Genomic DNA, 25926 nt, shown 5'->3' with positions numbered 1-25926 from the left:
CCTCGCTTGAAGTCCCGCCTTTTCTTCCGTAACGTGGTGATGTCACCAAGTAACACATGTGCATAATACCATGCCTAGCGGCTATTGGCAAGCCCTCAAACAAAGCTAGTTCGAGCGGAGCTGGAGTCTGAAGAGCTTGGTTCAGTTGACCAATCACAACAGTGGTGGACCACCTGACCAATCAGATCAGACTGGGCATAATAGGTCCTCTTTAAATGCTGGAAGCAGTAACAGTAGTCCAATCTGGCTTTAAAGGGACAGTTTACCCCAAAATCATAAATACATGTTTTCCCTCTTACCTGTAGGGCTATTTATCAATCTAGATTGTTTTGGTGTGAGTTGCCGGGTTGTGGAGATATCGGCAGTAGAAATGTCTGCCTTCTCTTAAATATAATGGAACTAGATTCTTGTGGTGCTCAAAGGAGCAAAACAAAAATTTGTTTGAAAAACTCAACAGCGATGTCTCTTTCCAGAAATCATAACCCGGTTTCTCAAGATAATCCACAGACCTTGTTGTTAGCAGTTTCATGTATGAACTATTTTCTTTGTACCGAACTACACCCGCCTACTGTATCACCACGCAGAAGGAAGCGTGCATCCGAAATTGATACGGCTCACCTAACACCAGTGAGCTAGCTAACGTTACAGATCAGCCGAGGAGGACGCCATTAATGCATTGTTCACATCTCCGTGCTGAGTCTAAATGTGCATTTCCTTCCGCACAACAAAGACTCAAAGCCAGGAAATTTTCCAGTTTCCTGTTATTTGTACTGAAAACACACATGTATCTGTAAGGCATTCTGGGACACAGGGTTAAAATATTCCACATGCTTTGGGACCAACCCATCAAATGTCGAAGCACTCACATTACAGAAATGCTGTCCTGAAAAACATTATCTGACAGACAGATAGATTGGTACCTGTGACATTTCATGACTTGCCTAAAATCTAAGTCAAACTATAAAAAACTCTTCATTTTAATTTTGATCTAAACATGAAATAATAATAATAAAAAAAAAGCTGCCAAACTGAGCTGCATTGCCTTTAAAGGTTAGAGATGCAAGCTTAGTATAGTCGTGTGAGACATGATGGTACAGGACAACATACAGTACGCCATGATGACGTTTGCGGATCATTTTTTGATGCCGACTTTGTTCCTCTCAGAAAGAAGAAGACTAACTACTTCATTGTGTCGCTGGCGTTCGCTGACCTGCTGGTTGCACTGCTGGTGATGCCCTTCGCTGCGATCGAGCTGACCACCGGCCAGTGGCGGTACGGGGAGATCTTCTGCCTGGTTCGAACGTCACTGGACGTCCTGTTGACTACAGCGTCCATCCTGCACCTCTGCTGCATTGCGCTGGACAGGTTTGTGTGTTTGTGTGTGTGAGAGAGAGAGAGAGATGATAAGGGGGTAGGTGGGGTGGTTTTGAACCTCGTTCATAGGCTTTTACAAATGCAGCATGTGTGTGTGTCTCTCCAGGTATTACGCTATCTGCTGCCAGCCTCTGGTCTACAGACACAAGATGACCCCGATCAGAGTGGCAGTGATGCTCAGTGGCTGCTGGCTCATCCCCACATTCATCTCCTTTCTACCCATCATGCAAAGCTGGAACGCCATCGGCATCGAAGACATTGTGAGTCCTCAGCAGATATAAGAAATCAAGGAGGGGACAAGCGATGACACAGTAATGAGCTCATAAACAACATTATTATTATACAATTTGGTGTTATAACCCTGCATCAACCAAATATACAATATATTTTAATAAAGTATCACACTTAAGAGTTCATATATCTCATTCAAACGCCTAAAGAGAGAAATGTTCTTTCTGCGAGGGCAAACACGGCATAAACCTTTCCAACCTAATATTTTCTGTTTCTAATAACGTTTCCAATCCCTTGAACGACGACAACGGTAATGCAGTGATCACAAAACAATTCCAGTCCCTGTGGAGGCTCTCTTGCTGCGAGCAAAGACAGCACTTCAACAAGCATTTCCTGCTGGTTTGGATATGTTTTGGCGTGAGGTTATTTCAGAGCGGCCCTGAAATGAGCTGCAGGACTCCCAGAGGCAGACGAGGACAGATGAATTTATTCAGCCAGAGTTAATGAAATACACGGCCCTTTTCTCTGGCTTTCAGTCAGGCACCATCCAAACAATAAATCTTTTGTTTTTAAAAGCTGGCTGCGTGTCTTGAAGTCATATGTCACGGACAAAATTGCATGGGACTTGATATGACTTATGTTTGCACATTTAGGCCAGGTTTTAGTGGTTTGTTTTATATGTCATGCTTCTTCTTTGGTCAATTGTCTTTCTCTCAAAAATTCAGAAAATTCCCATTGCACTCTTGTTCTGCCCAAAAAAGGAATTGTTTGTAATTGAAACTCCTTCTCACTCCAGTTGTCACAAAGCCACAAAAACTGATTTAATAATTGTGAAACAATTTACAGAATGAACTGTGTCTGCTCCTATTCCACCAAAACAAAGAATGAGGCTCTGCGCTCCCGTTTGCCTGGTGATATGAAACTGAGAAGTCTCGGCTCTGTCTTAACCTTGAAATCAGAAGTACTCAATATGTATATTATGTGAAAGACAGCTTCTAGGTTAAGGGTGTCACAATATACCGGAATTGACGATAACGAAGTGATATTAAAAACATAAAATATTGATATCATGTTAATAAAACACATATGATTATATCGTGTAAATAATCCAGTGCCTCTTAAATCAATTTATTACAGGACTTTGTTGAACACTCGATTCTGATTGGTCAAGTACGGCATTCTACGGTCTGTTGACCGTTGCTTTGTATAACAGACTGTTGCTATGGATGCGGCTCTGACCTGGGACTCTGGAGGACAAATTCTGTGTCAAATTATTGATTTCTTAAGTAAGTAGCCGTGTAATAAGCAAGAAAATGCACAGCGAGCAGGTCATTGTTGTGAAATAAACCCCGACAGGGCGATGCAAAGACCAGCTCGCTGTACACTATCCCTAACCTATATACACAGTTATGGTTACAGATTCTCTCCACCTCCCTACACTCGTAGCCTGAGTTTTTATTAATTTGCCAAAATGCACAATAAACAAAGCATTATTATTATTATTTTTCTTTTTCAAATTTTCTATAGATATCGCGCTAATATCGTTATCATGAATTCTTTTAGCCACGATAATCGTGTAGTGAAAATCTGATATCATGACAGCCCTATTCTAGGTTAGGATTTTACTGCCCCACATTACAAAATGAACCATTGATGAACACGCCGAGCTCAGAAGGTAGTTCATCAGTACGCAAGCCCAACTACTAGGTTACACAAGGGGATGAGATCAAATTCACCAATTAACACGTATCTTGTTTTTTTCATACATAGACAAACAGAAAAGTAAAAAAATATTTTTTGAACTTTTAAAGCTGGGCTAGCTGTTTCCCCTTGCTTCCATTCTTTATGCTAAGCTAGACTAATAATCGCCTCCAGAAAATGTATTTCTCAAAATGTTGAACAACTTAACTTCAGGTCATGATTCATAGTGATGAAATTCTGTTGCGTTCAAGTTGAACTGAAAAGGTCAGAATGTCTAATTCTGATCTGATCTTGTATTTTTGACGATTTTTTGATGACGATTCGTTATTTTTGTGTCTCTTCTCCCTTCCAGATCGAGGAGAGGCAAACCTTGACGGGAGGCTCCAACGACACGAGCTGTGTGTTTCTGGTCAACCGACCGTACGCCCTGATCTGCTCTACGGTGGCCTTCTACGTCCCGTTGGCCCTCATGGTCCTGGCCTACCAGCGGATCTACGTCACCGCCATGACCCACGTGAGGCAGATCGAGACACTACAGCGGGCCGGCTCCGCTCCCGTCACCGGGACGGCCCCGGTGATCGCCGTGAGGTCCTCCACTTCCTCAGATCCGTCGGAGCACTACCGCCTTAGGACAACAATGGGCTCCTCCTCCTCCTCAGAGCACGCCCCCATAGCGAATAGCCGCATGCGCGTCGAGACTAAGGCGGCAAAGACGCTGGCGATTATAATGGGCTGTTTCTGCCTATGCTGGGCGCCGTTCTTCATCACCAACGTGGTGGACCCCTTCATCCATTACTCAGTGCCCTGGCAGCTGTGGACAGCCTGGCTGTGGCTCGGGTACATTAATTCAGGGTTGAACCCCTTCCTGTACGCCTTTCTGAACCGGGCGTTTCGGAGGGCGTTTCTGGTGATTCTCTGCTGTGGGGACGAGCGGTACGCACGACAGGGAAGCTGCTCCTACGGACCCACCCACAGGGCGTACTCGGCTGCGTCGGTCAACGGGACGTCTATGGCACTGAGGTAAACACACGGTAAAGGCACATTTGCAAATTTTTTGTGAATATGTGAAATGTGTATATGTGTGTTGTTCTGCTGTCCTCTGTCCATCACAGAAGAAATCAAGGCCTCAGGCAAGAAAATAGGTTTTCTTGCAAAGAGAGAGTGCCAGTGGGGCTGTTGGAAAGTCTGTTGTATTTGTATTCGTATGTCTTTGATGCACTTCACTGCAAAATTGAAAAGAGAATGACAGTTATTTGTTCTTTCGTCTGCGTATTTGACAACACAACCTGATATTAACAACATTTTGTTTAGCCGCAGCAATTTCAAAAGTTAGTCCACTCGGCCCCCAAAAGCTGCTGCAGCATTGTACCACTGCTCTGTTGAACTGCAAACGTCTCACACCTCTTCCTAACATCCAGCGATCAAGCGAACTCTCGCGAGTGGAGTGCGAAAAATTGTCTAGATATACTACGAGCGATGTCACTCTCTATTACATAGAGAGCGCGATATTGATTAATCGTCAGTGTCGATTTTGAACAGTGAAATTAGGATGGAGGCTAAAGCTACACGTCACTCTGCCTGTTCGCTGACGCACGGAGCAGGTTAGGACATCTTCATTGGGAAAAACTGAAACAATCTGATGTGCGCTCGCTCGTTCTCATCGCGTCCAATTTGGAAGAGGTATATTGGACGTAAAAAAGACACCACATGTTTCAGTGCATGGTGACATACTGTTTAAGTTACAGATTGTTTGCATAGATTAGGTTAGATTAAATCATTGCCTTTAGAATACTAAAAAATAGATCAGTTAGATCAGTTAGATTGGTGGTGCACTAAAACCAGCAGCGAGACAAAATATCATGGCTTTGTGCAAGCCATAATCTTATTCGAATTAAGTCATCATTTCTCATTTAGGCCATGTGTCATACCCTAATGTGTAAATAATAGATGGGAACACGCTGTGCCTTCTCTAGAAATAAATACACATGGTCCAAGCGGCTGTGGTGTTGCCTTAGACGGAACGTTTCACCAGAAAAAAAGAAAACTGTCTTGGACTTGTGTAAAAATGTATTTAATAGTCTAGTCTAGTCTAATAGTATTATAGATATGAGGTCTGCTCATGAGCTGTGTCATATGCTTTTCTTTCTATCATGTCCCATCAGGAAATATGATCAAATCTACGCATTCAAGATAGAAATTCAGGCTTTGAATTTTGGCACACATGAGGTATGTTTTGTGTACATAGATAAGCATTTAAAGCAATAAGGAATTGTAACAGCAGAGGCTGGGGAGGTGGATGGAGGAATAAGCCAACACAGACAATGACAGCATGTAGCAGGTGGAGTCATAAACCAGCAGCAACTCGGCATCGGAGAGAGACACACGGGGTACCACTCTTGCGTTGCTTTTGGACGGACCAGGGACGGCGTGTCAATATACGCTTGTTACCTGCTGAGTGTTCTTTCGAAAAATAAACTTCACAGGAAGTTAGGTTTAGGCAACACAACCACTTAGGTATAGGGTTAGGAAAAGGTTGTGGTTGGCGTTAACTTCACTGACTAGCGACTCACGTGACTCACGAGGGTGTCAATTCTAACGACTTACGTGACTAACGACTCACGTGCCTCATGGGACTGATGATACCAACGAGTCACGTGACAAAAGATTGACGTGACAAAATAAATCAACGTTACTTTTAGTTTCACAAAGGGACACAAACTCCAGTCTCCTGGTTGAAAGTCTTGTATTTGTTTGACTCATCCATAACCCCTCCTGCCAGCCCTTAGTGGACTCTCACGCTATTAACACTACGTCACTTGCTCCGATCGTCAAATAACGCCGTGGGTTTACATTGGAGTTAGTTGAAAGCCCGGTTCGTCACATGCTGTTGTTAAAGGGCGCCTCCGTGCACCAAACGGTGGTATTTGATGAGTTGGGAGTGAGAATGGTTGAATTGTAAGAACTATCTTGTTTGAAAGAGATACTTAGTTTGGTAAAAGTAGTGACTGACTTGAGCTAAGCTAACACCATGAACATGGTAGACATTTCCTGGTAAACTTTAGCAGGTTAGCACTGACATTAGCATTTAGCCCAAAGCACCACTAGAACTAAGTACAGCCTCACAGCCAGTCTCTTGAGGCCTTTGCACAACAAGTCTGTATTTTTCATCCAAAATCACACGTTTGATAATACGACCTCACGTTGTGTCACTCACGTTTAGGCATCAGGAACATTCATAAAAGTTTTGGGAACAGGTTTGATTTTCTGCAATTTGTTCGCATCCGTCAAAAGCCAAAAGCGGGATGTTCGACCACTCAAAGCCATCGTGCAAACGACATCATCCAAAATGGCATCTGATAAACTGATTCACTTCATCCCCCAGCACAACACACTTTACGATAAAGAAATAAAAGAATACAGAGATGCAGAATTTAAAAAATATATTGTGGCAGGTGATTGCAGAACAACTTGGAATCGGGGATGGTCGCAAAAAAGAGGACGTACAGTTATTGTGCTCTAGGCAGCTAAACGTTAGCTTCTGCTAATTCATTAATTAGCCCACTTTGGGAATAATAAAATAGAATAGAATAATCAAATGCATCGGACTCAGTGTGTAAGGTTTCTGTGCTTTACGATTTTTATCGGATGATGGATTAAAAAAACGCACACAATGGTGTGCCGGGACCTTAAGTCTGGTTTCTTGAAAAGAAATGTCATTGGCTAAACAGTCAGACCTTTTTTTTCCGATTGTTTAAAATAATTTGAAAATGGAATATTAAATCTGGCATAAACTATAGGACTTTATTTAAGTATAATTATCTCTTGTGTTATTATCTCAGGTACTACAAGTATTATGCGTGACTTTGAACTTAATTGCCTTTGTATTTATTGCCTTTATAAAGCATTCAGTAGAAAAAAAACAAAAAAAAACTGACACCTACTCTTATAAAATGCTTGCTGGCTCATGTTGCTGTAAAAGATATGAGTCATCTCAAGTCGTTTGTCCATGGAGTTTTTTTGAGCTTTATCTGAAACAGTAATGGACTTCAGAGAGGATAGATTACATTTTTCCAAATTTGTCTTTTTTTACATATTGGAATCTTTAATTGAATGATAATGTATGATATTACAATAATAGTCCAACAGTCTTTTCTTTTTTCTTTTTTTCTTACAGCAGGGTTTCTGTTGACGTTAATGGCTGTGATTTAGTTGACGTCTGTGTTTGTGCTCTCCTTCGAGTGGGGATGATGGAGGAGGTGACCTGCTTGTGTCTGCACTGTTTAACTTTAACACAAGTAGAGAGAGAAACAGAGGCAATCGCATACGCACAAGCACAGGCATGTGAGGGAGACCTTCTGATATTGTCTAAAAATCGTAAAAAATAATCTTTTTTTGTGGAAAAGGAAGCAAGCTGACCTTACGCTTCTGCTCCAGGCTTTTGTTGTAATGTGTATAACACGTGCGTATAGTCTGTGTGTGTTTCCGTGGTGTCTGTGTGCATTGTTTCTGTCGTGTGTAGGAAGCTGAAAGGCAAACAGTGTTAACTCCAATCTGATGTCCTCTCTTAAAATCTGCCACGGACAGAAAACAGACTCAGACAATCAGATTACAGCCGGCAGGATACTGGAAACTGGAAATTACTGGAGGAATCCTGACGAGTTATTTTGTCTATGAGCTCCGGGGCGTTTAAGCGCAGTCGGTGGGCGGATGGTGTTTGTGTTTGTGTGGGTTCTTCTCTGTAGTGTAGTTTTTATCACAAAAAAAGTGTCTTCTGTCTTTTATTTATTCCTGCGTGTGCGTGCTTGTGTGCACACATGCCAAAAATCGAAGACTTGGACCCGATAAAAGGCAGATTTGTTCTGTACCGACCAGCATTTTAAGTCTTGCAAAGACTGCTAAAAGCCTTCAGCTTAAGTAAAAGTAGCAATACTACAGTGTAGTGAGTGAATGTACATAGTTACATTCCACCCCTGTTCGTCCACTTCATTCTGGGGCCAGCAATAGACTTCGAAGCCTGCCTGGAGATAAATAACATTTGTTTCTTGGTCATTTTCAGCCCGCACTGTGGCTTTTTTTTTGTTTAAAATAAATAATAATATCGTAGCAGTGGTCTTTTGCAAGTTTCACATCTCTGCAAGTTGATTTTACTGAAAATGAACAGTTACCTACAGGGATGAAAATCAACACAACATGTCAGAATACTTTGGAAAATAGTATGCAGTAATAACTAGTATACGCAATTTTAATCAATGGGGAGAAAAATGCAAAACCACTAGAATGAATCTTATTGACCTCTGACATATGAACGTTGACGTAGCTTATTTATAAATGTGTTTTTTTCACAGGTTTTACAATAAAAAATGGTTGTGAGTTTTGGCTTATATGACTCACTCTACATTCCTGCCCTGCTAACAGAATGTGTTCATGGAAAGAAACAGCATTGTTGTGATCTTTTTTCTACTATGAAAAATCCTGAGGCCCTTTTTTTTCCTGAGCGGTCCTAACAACAAACAGAAAAAACACACATGTTGACTCTCACTGTCAATACTCGCTGCTCCACTCGACACTCGCAGTGGATAGTAGACACTCGTTTGTGATTAAAGTCATAACAAAGACTTTGTGTTGTGCCCACGAGCAGAGAAGACATATAGACCATCTGAAATGAATTAAAGCTGTTGAGTAAATACAGCTTTCACATCGTCCCTTGTGTTGCTCTAGAAGATACTGTACAACTTCCTTTTACAGTAGTGTAGTGTTTGTTCATTCTTGCCACATTTACACAAAGCTGACGAGCAGACAAATTGATGGTTGTTTGTTCACTCATATTGCTTATATGACACTGACACTGTGGATCAAATACCAGTTTGGTTAAACTTTAGTTGATTAAACTAGACTCCAGACTGTGATGTGATGTCTCCTGTATGAAATGAGAACACCTAATTGCACCTTAAATTACCTAATTAAGGACAGATGTGTTGCATATTTGCCACAAATTACATTTGACAGAAATTAACATATTTTCTCCCCAAAAAAAGCTAAATTGAGGCAATGTTATCATGTTGTGTATCATCTGTTAAATTTGCTGCAAAATTAATTAATTGCCCTATTTGGATCACTCAATTGGAGCTCAACTTAATTACCTGCCATTAAAGGTGCTAAATTACAAAATTATAGCATTAATTTAGCATCAAACAACTATTTACTATTTAAAGATATAGAGGAGTAATATCTACCTGAGCAGAGAATGAAGTCGCTCTCCCTCTGTGTGTGTAATCAGAGCTTCTCTGTGCTTTGTTTATGTAGCCAGTCTGGCATGTTAGTGCATGTGATTCCCAGTGTTTGTGCTCCATTGGCTAACTAATCGACGCAGCTCACACTGCCCTCATACAGCGATTACAGCTGATAAAAAAAACAGGACTTTTGCCCAAGAGACCGGTGTTTGTGTGAAATCAAAAGTCAAAGTTGATTTATTTGTCACGTAACATCTGTACTTAAGTAATGGCACTTCCAGAGTTATTTTAACCCAAACCATGATCTTTTCCTAAACCTAACTAAGTAGTTTTATTTTGAAAAGACTGAAGCGGAAATTGACACGTGCGTCAGGTGATGCTGGATATTTGTAGGAAAAAGCTCGAAAAAATACGTTGTTGAACGTCAAGCTGAGCGTCAGGAAAAAGAAGTTGTGTCTATGTCCGCGAAGCAAATGGATTACATTTTTGGACTATGTCACGAACTGTTGTGAGATTGTGTTGACTAGCCGCCAGCTCAGCCGTTGATATGTTGAGAGCCGTGCGGAGGCAATAGAAATGCACTGACTTTGGAGTTTAGCACCTCTAAATCACACTATTGTTTTCCACGTCAACACAGTTTTGAAAGGTCGCACAAGTTGTGGGAAGATTTGCTAATTTCATCCCCTTTCAACATCATTCCATGCTGACTGTTTGAGAATCCTGTGGGAAACCTTATTGTTGGATATCTCATGGTCATCATGTTTTCATCCGTGGCTGCCAAAATCATCTGAAACAAGTTTTACAAGTTTCATCTCACTCCTCCTCTGGTCCTCCTCCTGTATTTTCTCTCTCAGCTCCGTCATTTTACCTCCTTCAGAGCAGCTGACATCAGTATCTAAAACAGTGTGGGCTGAATGTGTGAGCTCCAACTACAAAATAAAAGCACAGGAGTGATTCAAACAAGAGGGAAAGGTGTAATACAGTATAAGAGGTTGATACAGTCTTAATGTGCACAAATCAGACCCTAGATAACAAATTAGCTGCCTTGCTTTTAGAGGCAACCCTGTACTGTCCCTGCGTGTACTTAAACAGTTTCGGGAAGCCAGGAAGGGCTTTTATACTGTAAAAACCTGTGTCAAGTGTCTGGTGAGAAAAATAACAAGCTACAACTCAGAACGTCCAACTCTTCCTGTAACAGTTAATCATCCTTCTTTAGTGTGATCCGTCCTCAGTTTCACCTTCAGCTCTGCATTAGAGATCATAAGCCCCGTTGAATCCCGTAAATACAGCCGAGCAGCGGCCGCTGTTATCAGCCGTGTACAGTCAGTGTGATTGTTATGTGATTCAACTATCTGTCAATCAACATCAAAGCATAGCGCAGCTGTTTAGCGATTTGAAAACAACAGAATTTTTAAATCTCTGTGGAATGAAGGTCCATGTGGGAGACGAGTAAGATGACTCCTTTGGGTTGAGACCCTGCCGCCACACTCAATCAATGCTGTTTTCCCATCCTGAATGTTTCTGTGTTTTGATTATTAAGATAAGATAAAAACATTCAGCTCCATGTAGGGAAACTACGCAGCAGGGCTATGAGCTATGAAGGCAAAAATGCAACGTTAAATAGCTGCAAAAACACTGAGATAATGAAACCAGAAGGGTTTTAGACACAATATAAGTTTTTGTTGGGTTATATTAAAGGGGCACTCCACTGATTTTTACACACACACAGGATCAATTAACTAGTCAGGAGGAGCACTACTCAGCCTGTTTAAACAGATGTATAATGTATAATTCTGTAGCTCTAGAGGAGCTTTGTCAAGTCTGGAAGTAAAGCCCCAGTGATGATGTCATAGTGATGTCATCAGGGTTGTCGCAGATTGGTCTTGAAGACTACAGAATTTAACAAGCCTGTCTTATGAACTGGAGGTGTGGAGTTTAGAAGACGTTGGTCTTCTACTGTTGACACTATCGAGTTGCGTTATGGGAAATGTAGCATCCAGGGTTCGGGTGGAACTTGACCCTTACAGGGACTACAGGTCAAGATATTTTAGCCTCCATTTTTTTTTTTTTTTATAATTTATTCAAAGTCTTAAAGGGACAGTGTATAAAATTTGGCGGCATCTAGTGGTGATGCCGCACAAGGCTTTCATCCATGAAACCGCTGTTTGCGTCACGTTACGATCAGCTGTTCATTTGTGACCAGTGTTTTCACTGTACAAACGTAGTAGTTTTAAGCCCAACTATATAGTTCTTTCCTAAACAAAACTACAGTGAGTTTGTTGTCTTATCCTAAAGTGACGCCAAAGGTAGCTATACTGGTTTTGATGCTGAAAATAAAGTGATGGCAAGTGGCGAGACAAAGTGGCGAGACAAAGTGGCGAGACAAAGTGGCGGTATGTGACAAGTTGGGATAAGAACGTGTTGGGTAGGATATTTGAGGAAGGAGAATCAGAACTAAAGACTACTTCTCATCTTGTCCCAGAATAGATCCGTCCACCTTCGTTGAGGATGCATGGTTTCATCCATCAGGACGGTGTGACGATTTGGTGTGAATATGGATGATCCCCTGTCGCTCTCCCATGGTTTATCCTTCGTAGAGTACGACCTTGCTTGTCCCAAGATAGAGCCGTGTAATGTCAAAATCATTAAAAACTTGATAATTATAACATCATCCTGCTCGGATTATGATAGTACAGGCTGTAGCGCATGTTTTGAGCATGTTTTGTCAACCGCAGACACTTAGTTTAGACAGACAGGCCAGAGAAGTGTAAACACTCCAGTCTGTGATTTATTATGAGGCTTATATGATTTATTATTGTTTGATTGAAACCCAAAATCCTCCAGCTGCTCCTCTCTGCATCTCTCTGTTCTCTCTCTCTTTTTTCTCACCCAGAAGATTTTTATCTTCTGTTTCTTCACTTCGTTTTCGTCCCTGCCTCTCATCTCTAGCTCTAAAAAAAACAGGATTATCATATTTTTTTTTGCTAGAACAAAAGGATAAAGAAAGAATGTGTGAGAGTAAAATATGAAAAACACATCTAAATGACTGTGACTGTTGTCCTGATCGCATCAGCTGCCGTCGTGTCTCTTCCTCCTCAGTTTTAGACTCTCTGTTTGGACGTTCTGAACTCATCTGTGATTCTAAATGAAACTCATCTCTCCCTCAGTCTCTTGGCTCTGCTCTCCTCTGTAATAGAAATGGAGTTTCCTTGGTGACAAATTGGACAGTAGAATGGACCCACCTGGGCAAATCAGCTCTTTGAAATTCAATTAGGCGGTCTTTTTTTCTGAGGGACAAAAGGCTTGCTTTGTTTTTCTTTCTTTAGAAATGATTTTGGTCACGGACAAGACCTACTGGCTGTTATTTCACTGATTTAAAACTCAAGGCTCCACATTTAGTCGGCCTTTAAACACTTTGGCAAATGTAAATACAGAATGTCGGTAGAATAAAAAGCACAAAAAATATATATATATCATTCAACTGTTTTGTTATCATACACTGTGTGGCATAGAACAGTAAGCACATTTACAATAGGCCTTTTTCATGGAAGTTGGAGGAAAGGCAGGTGTAAATGATAAAAAATGATAAAATTGATTAATGATGGCTAAATTCCATTTAGCTGCTTGAGTTTCAGGGTCCTGGTATGAAGACGATGTAGTCATCGTTGATGTTATTAGCGACGACCCTGCTGTGGAAAAGGTGAATGGCAAATATCCAGCAACACAAGTTCATTACATGCATACGGTCTCTTTTCAAAATAAACTTCCGTCTTCACAGGAAACAACTTGGTTAGGTTTAGGCAACAAAACCACTTGGTAAGGTTTAGGAAAAGATCGTGGTTTGGGTTAAATTAACTCCGGAAGTAATGTGTACAGAAGTTACTTGACAAATAAATCGACTTCTAGTTTCACACGGGCTTCGAACAGCGGTCTCCTAGGCAAAAGTTTGGTGTTTTTTTTACCTATCCATCCACCCCTACCTCCTCCCTATATGGAGTTTGTCGCTCTTTATACTACCTGGTTCACGATTGCGTGAATTAAATACGCATTGATTTTGTGGGATATATATACGAATTACAGTGCATTACTTTTCGTGTATAGCTACCAACGTATGTATGAGAACAGCCTGCATAGTATCCCCTTTTTAGTTGATGAACAGTGGCCTGTTTACACATTCATTGGACGCTGAATGTAAGTCTAATATTCACTCTCCTTTAAATAAAAAAAACAAAAAAACAATGCTGTGAGAGCTGTGAGAGTGAACCAAAATGTTACAGGCCTGAAAAAAAAAAAAACAATGAGCTGAAAGACACTAAAATGCTCCATAGAGCTGAGGGGAACTGCAGAGTCGGGTGACAAGCGACCTCTTTCACATACATTTAGTTGTGTGATCTATTCTTGATCTATTGATTATAGTCAAGGAACCCAACAGGAAGATGAAGTGACACCCTGTCACAAGCAGATTATAGGCCTAATTGATTTCTTGTCAAAAGAAACTACGGGAGTTCACCTCAACCTGACACAGAGATTCTACTAAAAAACAACACAGAGCGGGAAAATAAATCCTAACTTCATTTCGGCACATTGGAACATCGTGATTGAACTTTGCATCAGATCTTTTGCCAGGTCTCTGATGGGGCTTCTGGGCACTTAACGCTATCACGGTTTCCCATCGTTCTGTGAAGAGGCTTACCTTTACAAATGCTGATCTACCTTGCCTCTCTTCCAGCTGATGTCACCAACAACACGACGAAGATAAATGGATATGTGATGATGAGTAAGGGTGCAAGGATCACACCTGCAAACAGTCCAAACAATTTCTGGAAATGTCAGCTTTGTTGCATTTTGCTGTGGTTGGTTTCTTTGGGTGCTGACGTAGCAGACTAGAACGTGTAAGCAAAAATCACATGACTCAGTTTATTTACTGGAGGTAGCCAGGTTGGAATCTGATGATTAATTTTATTTCTGCTTAACTTTCAAAGTATGAGCGCCTGCTGCCACCCATAATCCCTTATGTTTTGGGGTTATTTCCCCTAGTTGAAGTGAATCACATATTTGTTCCTGTTGTTTTTGTTGCTGTTGTTGTTGCTTTTATTTATTGTGAACCTCGGGGTCAGATAGCTGCTTGTAACAGAATAGCTGCGTGTGCATATATTGAAGGAAACAGTTCGCCCTCCCATATGCCATTATGCAGCATTTGTTCAACCTAAAACAACAGAGCAGTTGAGTTTCAAGTAGTGTTGCCAAGTCTCTGTCAATCTTTACCTCCTGAGCTTGTTTTAGCTTCAGGTGAATCACATACTTTACATTTCTCCGTCTGCTCAAAAGCTCAGTTTAAATCTGTCATAAACACTGGCAGTCGGCATGTGCGTTGTGCAGAGCAGATGATATTGGATTTTGGGGATGAGGTTCAGGCATTCTTCGGATTTGTTTTGTTCATTTGTTTTCATCGCTCTTTGATCATGTGTTTTTACTTTAAAGTCTGTCTGCCGAGCAAATTTCCCCCAAAGGAGCAATGACGACATTAATTCAATCCAGTTCAGTTCAGTTAAACTGCCTTTTAGGAAACTGTTTGGACTTTGTGTTCTCAGTGTATGTATAATATGTTTTGAAGGATTTCATAAATTAAGTTTTGTGCAAAGTTTGATTTATTTTTTTGAGTGGTAAGGCAAGGACGGAAAGTCTGTCGCATGCAGCCATTTAAAGAGGACCTATTATGCTTTTGTGCTTTTTCCCTTTCCTTTAATGTGTTATGTGTTTTTTTGTGAATGAAAAAGGTCTGCAAAGTTACAAAGCCCAAAGTCCACGCCAAAGGGAGTTACCCTCCCCTACAGAAACACTGCTCCTGAACTGCCTGAAACGCCTTGCTTGAAGTCCCACCTTTTCTTCTGTAATGTGGTGATGTCACCAAGTAACACATTTGCATAATACCTGCCTTGCGGATAGTTTGGCACGCCCTCAAACAAAGCTATTTAGAGCGGAACTGGAGCAGAGTCCGAAGAGTTTGGTTCGGTTGACCAATCACAACAGAGTGGGTCAGCTGACCAATCAGAGCAGACTGGGCTGTTTAGGAGGGGGGAGGGCAGGAGCTCAAACAGAGCATTTCAGACAGAGGATGAAAAGATAAGTAATGCGTTTTTTGGACATTAAAGCATGTGAACATGTTTTAGTAGAAACCTACTTACTGCGTAAGTGCTTATCAATCAAGTTTATTTATTTATATATTTTTTATAAATTTAGATTTTATTTATAGAGCACCTTTAAAAACAACAAAAGTTGACCAATACATTGTTTTTAGACCAATTTTTCAGATGACCTGCCATATCTCACGTTAACTTTTTGTATTCAGATGGCAGCTGAGGCGAAGCAGGGTCACCTAACAACACAAATCTGATTAGCATGTGTTGTACTTCCTTCATTACTCTACCTCAATATCAGCACACACTCACTTTGTAGCTCATATTCTTTAGGTTTTTTTTGTGTATGTGCTGTATTTAGTCAAATTTGATTGTATGTAGTTCAGCCTCAGCCCTCTGCTGAGCTGCTCCACTCCGTCGTCACACACTTTGCTGAAATGCACACCAAGTGTAGCCGCTGAAGAGAGAAAGAGCACTTCTTATTTACTTTCTTCCTCCAGATTCTCTCCTGCCTTTCTGTAAGCCCTCCGATGAACCACACATTTAAGGTTTTTTTTTTGTTGTAAAAATCGTTTTTCTACTATTTGTTTCCTTAGCAACGGCAAGCAGGTAGGAGAAAATGATGAACAGTTTTTCATAACTCATGGGTTAGTCATCAAAATGGGTCACAGACCGGTTCCACTCCAATGTGCTTGACAGACAAGACAGAATTACATCTGGCAGCCTTTAACTCTAAAAAGGTTTATGGCTTTGGGAAAAACATGAAAGCAGAAAAATAATAATTGCTTTAATGATAGTCATCATGAGTCTTTTTTCTACACAATAGACGGTGTTGTTTTCAGATTATGGTCAACTCGATATATAGCATAATACAACCTCATTTGTTCAATTATGGCTGTCGAGAAAGTATTCACAAACTCAGGTTTGGCTGCTTGCTAAATTTAGATAATGCAGATTTGGAGCCTTTAATATCCTCTGTGTTAAAGTCTGATTTACAGCATGTGTAAATTTATTTGTCAAAAATTGAAAATGCATCGTAAGGTGAATAAAAGTCAATCTTGAAAAGCTGGAAATTTTAACAGGAAACAACTATTTTTTTGTCCTTAGTGACATTGCTAACAACTAGTACATGATCTGGCTGCAGCATCCAGAGCTTTTATTAAGAAGCACAAGCTCCAAGAAAAAAAATACTAAAACAAAAAATTTACAAAATGTGTTAAAAAGTGTAAATTAAAATCCCCAATAATTTAGGAAACAACTGGGGTGAAAATAAAAGCTCATCTTTGGCATCACAAATGACACAAATAAATGTCAACTTTCCTCCTCTTTCTATTCCTTATTTGTAGAGAAAATAGGACTATCAGAGGAAGCAAAAAAAAACCTCAATTCACTTGACAAACTCTTTCATCTCTGCGGTCACATTAATTTTGAGTTTCAGTCCTGGCTTGACCTGCAGAAACTTGGATAGATTTCGATGCCATCCGAATTTAGTGGCAGGCAACCCGTCTGTAGAGAGCGTGGATGCATCCCAAGACAGGACAATGGAGGATGACGGGCGTCTCAGTAATCCATTATGATCTTTTTCTTCTGCTGCTTTCCAGACTGATTTAGGCTGCAGACAGCTTCAGCCTTTGCCAAAAGATTGAATCTGGATAGTCATATTTTTCATACTTAAGTTGTAGTGAGTGACGAGGCTGTTTGTGTTTGATTGACAGAAAGATAGTTGCGTTGTTTTTGTCTGACGTGCACACAGTAGTGATGCTGCCAGTAGTTCTGCAGTCCTTAGAACTCGGTCCAGCATTTGTGGTGCAGCCAGATAAAACTCCGGGCTAGGCTGCATGTCGATCATTTTATTTTATTTTAATTGAGCTTTATTAAATAAAAACAACCTTTACTCTTGGGTACAGATATAGCGATTGGATTTCTGAATCAAGGGGAAAGGCTGAATCGATTCAATTTGTAGTGTCACAGTAAAGGCTTGCCTCTGTCTTCACATTCAAAATTCATTGATTGTGAAGCACATAGGAAACTATATGTAACAGCAGTAGCTAAATGCATCAAATGTAGCTTACCACAGCAGATGAATGGAGCACAACAGAAATGTTTGATAAAAATCCAGACATCCCTGAATGCACCATTAGTTCTCACAAACAAATAAGGGGCCACATGATGAATCAGTGATATTCAATCAAGCAAGTTTTAACTGGGCAAATCAAGTTTTCAAGTTCAAACTTTGGTCAACTTTGTTCAGGATCAGGTTCAGGTCAGGTCAGGATCAGTTTCAACAAATGGTTCAGGTGATTGTTTGTATTTGATGGAGTAAAGAATTTACAAAAGCACAGTACAGGATTTGAGGAGTTGAGGAATTTGCTACGATAAGATGATAAATTTAGGTTTAATGATTGGGCAAATGTCAAATGAGATCATCTTCATACACACACAAACGTGCAAACACGCAGACAATCAGCGTACAAAACAGAAGCAGCATCTCACTATCAGGTCCATCTCTGAGTAGGAAGTGAGGTGGTCTAACTTCAGTGGGTTCCATCAGATGGAATCAATTTCATTCGGCTCTTTTTGGAGAAAGGAAGGGATTTTCTTTGTTTGCTCTAAAGCTTGTGCTTGCTATATGATGGGAGTCTGCACACACACACACACACACACACACAGAGACAGCACTGAAGCTGAGCAATATGGACAAAATGAATATCACATATTGAAGAACCATGTTAAATACATGAACTGATTTCATTCCGGTGAGCTGCATAGCCCTATAAAAGTATAATTTAAACGTTTCTATTCCCTCAGGTCATTGCATTAAATATAAATCTCCGTTCAGAGTGTCTGCCTGCCACTCTATCATCTACAGCAAAATAGCAGAAAAAAATGAAATGCAGAGGATTTTCTGTCCCAGAAACCCAGATCATGGTCATGAAAGGGCTGCAGGACACCAGTGTTGATGCTAAAGCAGTGGTTACCAACCTTTTTCCTTAAGGGACCCCTTTTCTATCATTGAGTAAATGTACGAACCCTGACTAAGTGACACATTTTATGGATATTTCATATTATATTCAATGCAAAACAATAATGTACACACAAATAGTGAAAAACTGCAGGAAGTCTGTGTAAAATGAGCAATTTGGATGAATTTTGAGCAGATATTTTCCTGTGAAAATTGCACAAGAGATGAGTTTTCCTGTTATTTTTAGGGAGTTTTAATATAATTCTCTGTATTTTGCTTTTTTTTTAACTACCATACATATTTAATAGGCTTCTTTTTTGACAAATTCAGTGTTTTCTTCTCTCTGACGCATTGCCATTCTTCTAGCTCTTTAGTTGTTGTGTACTTCTCTAATGCAGGATGAGGTTGTTTGGCAGAGAGTGAAGGCTCTGTGAATATAGCTTGTGTTCATGTGTTCACCGCGCCCTTATCTTGTTAGATTTGTTTTAAGTTTATATTTTAAATAATAATCCAAACTTTTTCTTCGCAGAAATGAATGAAATGCTGAGATATAGGCCAACTGTATATTTTTTTAAAAGTTGCCTATACCCCTTAAAGTGAAAAAGGCCTCGAAGTCCCCCGTCAAGCTTTGGTGACCCCTAGTGGGGGTCGGGCCCCCCAGGTTGGGAACCAATCAATCAGTGTCAAAGTTTGTTTTCAAAGGGGGAGTTTGTCAATTTTTATTGCATTTTTTTTTTTTAGCTTGAATGCAGTTTTAGTGACCCTGCAGCACACATTTCAACATATGTGTGTACATTTGTCACCGTGTGGTCTGTGTTTTACATTTTCAGAGAAGCAAAGAAACTCCAGTGGAGCGCCTCATGGTTTCTCAGAGCAGGTTTTGATGTTAGCGGAGGAATGGATTTGGCTCAGGACCCTTAATGTTTGGATTTGTTTTGTTGTGTGTGTGTGTGTTTGTGTACATGTGTGAATGCTTAGACTATCCAGAGTTTTGGATTTGTTTTAGTGCGCTGTCTGTTTATGAGCTGATGGTCTGTTGTGCCCCTCGATATTTTCATCCGGTTTGGTCTCAGGAGGAGGAGAGACGACAATCTTTGTTTTGAAATTTGAGAGTTTCGGGAAGAAACGTCTGCCAACGAAAACGAGCTGGGCCTGGACAAGAGCAGTGGATAGCTTATGCATTTACCACCGGGAGCAAAACTAATTTCAGGGAGGAGGGAGGAAGTGACATTGTTTATAGAAGCGTGTAAGTAGAATTTAAAAAAAAAACTGGGTCTCTAAAAGCATGTGATGTATAATTGATATGGCCGAGTGTCCGTAATCTAACAAAACATAAGCAAATCAAACTACTGAAACATATGGCAGGGTGATACCTGGTAAGCTGTCAACGGCGTGTCATCACAGTTCAGGTGCTCCTGATTTATATAAACTAGTTCCAGCAGACTTGGATTTCGACTCCCAGTTGACCCGTCCAACATATTTGTTGTACTGGAATCGCTCAAGTCCTTACTGGCCCAGATTCCAGAGTGTCTTTATGAATCCACACTGCCAATTAGCCGGTGAATTTCCCTCGAGTGCCGGAGCTGTCCAAGCGACGCTGCAGTCTGTACTCGTCGTTCTAATTGTGTGTGTGTCTGTGTGTGTGGACACAACTATTGAAGCGTGTGTAAAGACAGAAGTCATGATTCTTTATTTTATTTAATAAAAGTATTTTGACTTTATCAGTTCCCATAGTATTCAGACTGAAGTTCCCAAAGTACAACATGCCTTTTTGTTTCGGTAAATGCTCATGGTTGTGTTACACAGTTTGTAAGTAATGCCCTGCTAAAACATGTGAACCCTGTCTCATAGGGGGAAATGAGTAGCAAAACTTATAGCTCCTCCAGTAATATCCACAGTGTTCTTGTGGGAAAAACACACCGTATCTTCGTTCCCCATCAGTGCTCCCTTCTCGCTACTTCAGCTCCCAAACGCGAGGCGATAAGAGTGAAATCTGATTATTTAATGTCCCCGAAAGATATTAGCGCTAAATTAAAGGAACACAAACCTCTCCTGTATCTCGTGTCGATCTGTCTTTAAGGTCACGGTGCAGATCATGTTACAGGAATTAATGAAGGACCTGCCTCTCATAATTAAAAGCTTATCAAGCGTATTTTCTTATAATTAAAAAAATATATATTTGTTTGTCAAACATCATAGCAAAAAGTAAATATGAGATGAGAAATCATCAGAAAAAAATCAACAGCCTGAAGCAGTAGCGACTGTCGACAATACACAGGCAGTAGTAGAGGAAACAGCCAACATACATAAACGGCCACATACACAAAAAAAAGAAAGCAATAAATATAGCTTCAAATTCCTCATCTGAAATGCCTGCTCCCAGTTAAAATCACCTCCTTTCTCACAATCTTTTCCCAAAGCATGCAGCTTTTTGATGTGTGGTTTGATCCACCGTTTCAATTTGTCAGACTGGAATTCAGCCACAGATCAAACTGACTGACGGATAACGGCAAATCTGGCAGCACATAGGCGCCAGATGCAGTTATGAACAGTTAGTTGAATACATGACCTGTGCTGGGCTGTTTTTAACTTGGCTTTTTTTTTTTTATCTCTGAGAGCTGCTTCTCAGGAACTCAGGCAGTGAAAGATCTTTGATGTGTTGTGTTGAAGAAATTATAATAAATTAACGTCTTAAAAGTATTTAAAAGTATTTTAAATGTCAATAGATGACATTGAAGGTACAAGAGATTTGTGTTGATCCACACATAGTTTTTTATTTTCAGTTTTGGTCAAAAGTGCAACAGATGGGCAGCTGGTGTATCTGTTTACAGCACAGTCAAAGAAACTCACATTGTTTTAATAAGGGAGTTAGTCAATAATTCAATTGAATGATTGAAACTGAGATCTGATTTCATGCCGCACACAGTGTGAGTCAATTCCCACATAACAGCAGACCCAAGGTTACCTTGTGCACTCCTGAACTTGGACTCTGGCTGACCATTTTTGTGTCAAATTATTGCCGCACCGCCCTGTCGGGGTTTATTTCGCAACAATGACCGGCTTGTTGTACATTATCCATTACTTGTTACCTTAATGTTAACCCTGTGGCGAATAAATGACACGTGGAAAGCCTAAGATGTGTTATCATGACACGTGGAATGTCCTTTAAATGCTATTTACACGCCTTCCCATGAGATTGGGTTGACTCTCATCACTGCATCACTTCCTGCAATATTTTCAAATGTTTCACTGTCAAAAATGACCAAAATGACCATGTCTTCTTTTGTGAACATGTTTTTAAAGAATGGTCACGATCCATGTTAAGCACGATGACAAATACAGTACATTGTGTTTATTGTGGCTTCTTCGCAATAAGAGAGAATAGTGGCATCTAGTGATGAGGTTGCAAATTGCAACCAACTGAAACTTCCCCCCCGTGTACCAGGCGTTTCTGAAAACATTTAGTTCTGTGAATGGCCCTTTCTAGAGTCAATGTTTGGTTTGTCCATTCTGGGCTATTGTAGAAACATGGCAGTCGGCTCCGTGAAGAGGACCCGCTCCATATGTAGATATATACGGCTAATTTTAAGGTAACGAAAACATAACGATTCTTATTTTCAGGTGATTATACACTGAAGAAAACATACTTATTAATATTATATTCCATTTCTGCTAATAGATCCCCTTAAATCCTACACACTGGACCTTTAATCCAGCTCTGACGCCGCTGTGGGAGAGAGAACAGTTAACAGTGAGGCTGATATCAATGAGATCAAATTACAAACAGTAAAGCCAGATTACACGCTGCATAATTTCCTATGAATGTCATGTGTGAGTGAAGGCAATTTAAATCCAGTGTGGCGGACTCCGCCACTCAGCCACAATGAAAACTGCCATATAAAGAGGTTATTACTGAGTGTGAATAAATGAAATGGCTATTGCTGGAAAAAAATGCAGACTATAAATAGTGTCAAAAATGAGGTTCCATGTCACTAAAATCTTACAAAAACAAGAGTTTAAAACAGCTCTGCAGTGTCGGAATAGAAACAGAAACATATTTGAAAGTTCCCACGAGAGAAGTTAGTTTCTCCTTCCTCTCCTTCTGACCAGGCTGGAGGCTACGCTTTTCCCTTTTTATTTTTATCATAACTGACAGCTGACACATCCTCGCAAAATGTTTCACTGCCTTCGAACTCAAGAAAATTATGGAAAATTACCAAAGTGCACATGTATTGCACGAGAAATCCCTCTCACCTTTTCCTCTTTTTTCCCCCCAAATTGGACATTGAAAAAGCAGAAAGCGAGACAGATTAGAGGAGACACATGAGGGAAAGCTCTGGCAGGAATTAACCACTAAACTATCTAAAGCGTCAGCCCTGCGGTTTCTTCGTGAAACTGATGTTATAAGATTTGATCTAACATTTGGGAAAACGCCAAAACTCTGTGCAATAAATCTGGTAGTGTTCTGTTATAGACTGCTTAACTGAATGTCAGTAGGGAAGATATGTGCAGTTTATGGACTCATGTATTTAATGTGTATGTGTTCAAGTGTCATATATCATCTGATATATGGAGTCAAAACATCTGCTCCGGCCCTTACGGGTAAGATTTAAGGATAACATGTTCATGTTTTGCTTGTGAACAATACCATATAAGTAAGTCTAGCCAAGTGACCTGCGTCTCAACTGAGAGTGAATTAATTTGTGGTGATAAGAAGTATAAACAACATCTTTGCCCTATAAGCGGTATATTAGCGTTTTGGTCAAACTGTATGAATAAATTTCAATGCGAGTCAATCTTAAACTGCAGGAAGAAACTGAATCCAAAATGCCCCCAGTTGTTAACGAAAGCATTAATTTAATGATGCTAAATGTAAGCATGGATTTGTTTATGACTGCCGTGCATTCAAGCAACACCTTATCTGTCTTTATTCCTCTGCAGAGGTACTTCAATGATGTGACTTTTTAACCCTCCTAAAACTCCTCCTAAAATATACATTCATATGCAACTACAGCAATTAACATCGGCTGCTACTGTATGCTTTGTAGGAAACGTAGCGCTGCCCAGGGTTACTTTGTTTTTCAACAAGAATAAGACATTTTTTATTGAACGCATCTGTAAAATGCTCATATTTAGTGCCTTCCACTTGTTTTCCCTACAAGATTCACTCCTGGCAACTCAAACCACTCAGTGAAGGTCAAGGAAAGATCGTGGTCTTGGTTCAGTATTTAAAGTCAACTTAAATTAACTCCAACTTGATTCTTGAATCATGTTGACTTCTTCACTACAGATTTTTTTTTTTATGACCTTAACCACGAGTTTTATTATCCTAATCCAAACCACGCCTGGGATGCAGAACACTAAGCCTGCTCTCTGGTGAAATAGTGTTGTGCTTTTTACACCCAACCATCCACCCCAAGCAACGCTTCCTGCATTGGAACAAAATGTTGCTGCAATTACAGTACGTTCCCTCCACAACATATTTGCCATTGCAAATTAGTTGTGTATGAATGTAATTTGATGGGGACAGGGTTACATTTTTGTGGGGAGGTTTTTGACCTCAGACTCTCATTCTATGTTTATTTGTAATCCGGATGCCTGTTTCTCTGAATTTCCTTCTCAGTATTATCTAATAATACTGATCCTTCCCCTGGTGGCTGTTGGGAGTCTCATCCAAGACAGTGTGACAGACAGACAGACAAAGTGTGTTTGGACTGTAAACACACTCGCAGTCCAGAAAACACACAAAACAGAGGAGCAGAAGTTACAGAACATTTTCTGTTTATATTTCCCTCCCTCGTCTCCTCACCCTGGACATGCCTCCACATGGGACTGTGTGTGTGTGTGTGTGTGTGTGTGTGTGTGTGTGTGTGTGTGTATGTGTGTGTGTGTGTGTGTGGTCACTGTAGTAAATGGTCTGATAACAACTATCTAATCACTATGACTTATCAGAAGGAATTCACCCGGACGTCCGTTCAGGTGTGTGTTTGCGTGTGTGTGTGTGTGTGTGTCTGTATTACTCATGTTGTGGGGACATATATCTGTTTACGCAGTCACATTGTGGGGACTCGCCTTCCTTTCGGGGACAAAATGCACGTCCCCATGACGTAAACCATTATATTTTAATGTGCGGACTTTGATTCCTGGAAATGAATGTAAGTCAATGTAAGTTCCTCTAAAGTGATGGAAACACGATCGTGTGTGTGTCTGTGTGTATGTGTTTGTGTGTTTTCCCATACTCATGAGGTCCTACAGTCTTCACACAGGGGGACAGATTACTAGATATCTCCACAGTAAAGGACTTTTTACCACTTCAGACTAGTTTAGGATTTCCATTTGTACTGGGATTGAGGTCCAATTTGAGAAAAGGTTAATATGCGGTTAATTTAACTAAAGACACGTTACTCTCCATTCCAACTGTAGTATTTTTTTTTTTCAACCGTATGTACCTATGTACATTTCCAAAAATAGCATGACACAAAATTGCTGTTTAATTCGACATTTATTCATTTTGACAAATTTTAACCTATTGAGAACCTACTATGCTTATTTTCAGGTGCATACTTGTATTTTGTTTTTTTTACTAGAACTTGTTTACATGCTTTAATGTTCAAAAAATGCTTTACTTTCTCATACTGGCCGAACTGCAGCAACTCTTTTCACCTTCTGTCTGAAACGCTCTGTTTGACCTCCACGGAACACATCTGAACAGGGGGGGTCACAGACATAGGCCTATATTACTTATGCGTATGAGTATTGAGTAACGTTATAGAACACTTTTCTAGTCCGACACCCAGACCAGGTGTTGTCAGTGTTAAAAACTGCGAGGGGGGAATTTTTTCATAAAATATAATGAATTGATTTAACCATGCAATAACCTCAGAAAGTCTAAATAACAACAACATAAGGCTACTGTTTCAAAATCAAAGAATACCTTTATTAATCAGAGCACTCACATAAGAACGTAGCACTAGCTGAGCGCTAAATATTTTTCCAACTTAGGAATGATTCTCTGTCAAAATCAGCAGAGGGAGGTGTGTAGAAACAGCTGTTTGTGGCTTGCAGCTCTCTCTCTCTCTCTCTCTCTCGCTCTGTCTCTATCTTTACAACCACGAACAGCAAGCAGGCAAAGAAACCAAATGACGTGTTCTGTCCGTCTGTCTATTGATCTCCGCCGCTCCATTTCAGTACTACGGACAGCACCACACCCACACATGCACAGTCCATGTCCATGGTTCCGAAACAACAGCTAAGCAATATAATCACATTGTGAAAAAACACAAAGACATTT

General features: G+C 40.3%; 1 protein-coding gene across 3 annotated transcripts in view; it reads left to right on the top strand.

Annotated features, from left to right (window-relative positions):
* Positions 1 to 25926, top strand: part of LOC141757915 (5-hydroxytryptamine receptor 4) — a 50168-nt gene that overhangs the window by 21629 nt on the left and 2613 nt on the right. Inside the window, exons 4-7 of one of the 3 annotated variants that reach the window (XM_074618849.1) lie at positions 1165 to 1365; positions 1481 to 1634; positions 3659 to 4326; positions 5469 to 5532. In XM_074618849.1, coding sequence (XP_074474950.1) covers positions 1165 to 1365; positions 1481 to 1634; positions 3659 to 4326; positions 5469 to 5532 — 1087 coding nt within the window. Of the gene's footprint in view, positions 1 to 1164; positions 1366 to 1480; positions 1635 to 3658; positions 4338 to 5468; positions 5533 to 25926 lie in introns of all 3 variants that reach the window. The other 2 variants (XM_074618850.1, XM_074618852.1) reach the window with 2 other exon arrangements.

The sequence above is a fragment of the Sebastes fasciatus genome, chromosome 19 (genome assembly GCF_043250625.1).
Source record: "Sebastes fasciatus isolate fSebFas1 chromosome 19, fSebFas1.pri, whole genome shotgun sequence".
Classification (NCBI taxonomy): Eukaryota; Metazoa; Chordata; class Actinopteri; order Perciformes; family Sebastidae; genus Sebastes; species Sebastes fasciatus.
This window is presented reverse-complemented; position numbering and strand designations above follow the sequence as displayed.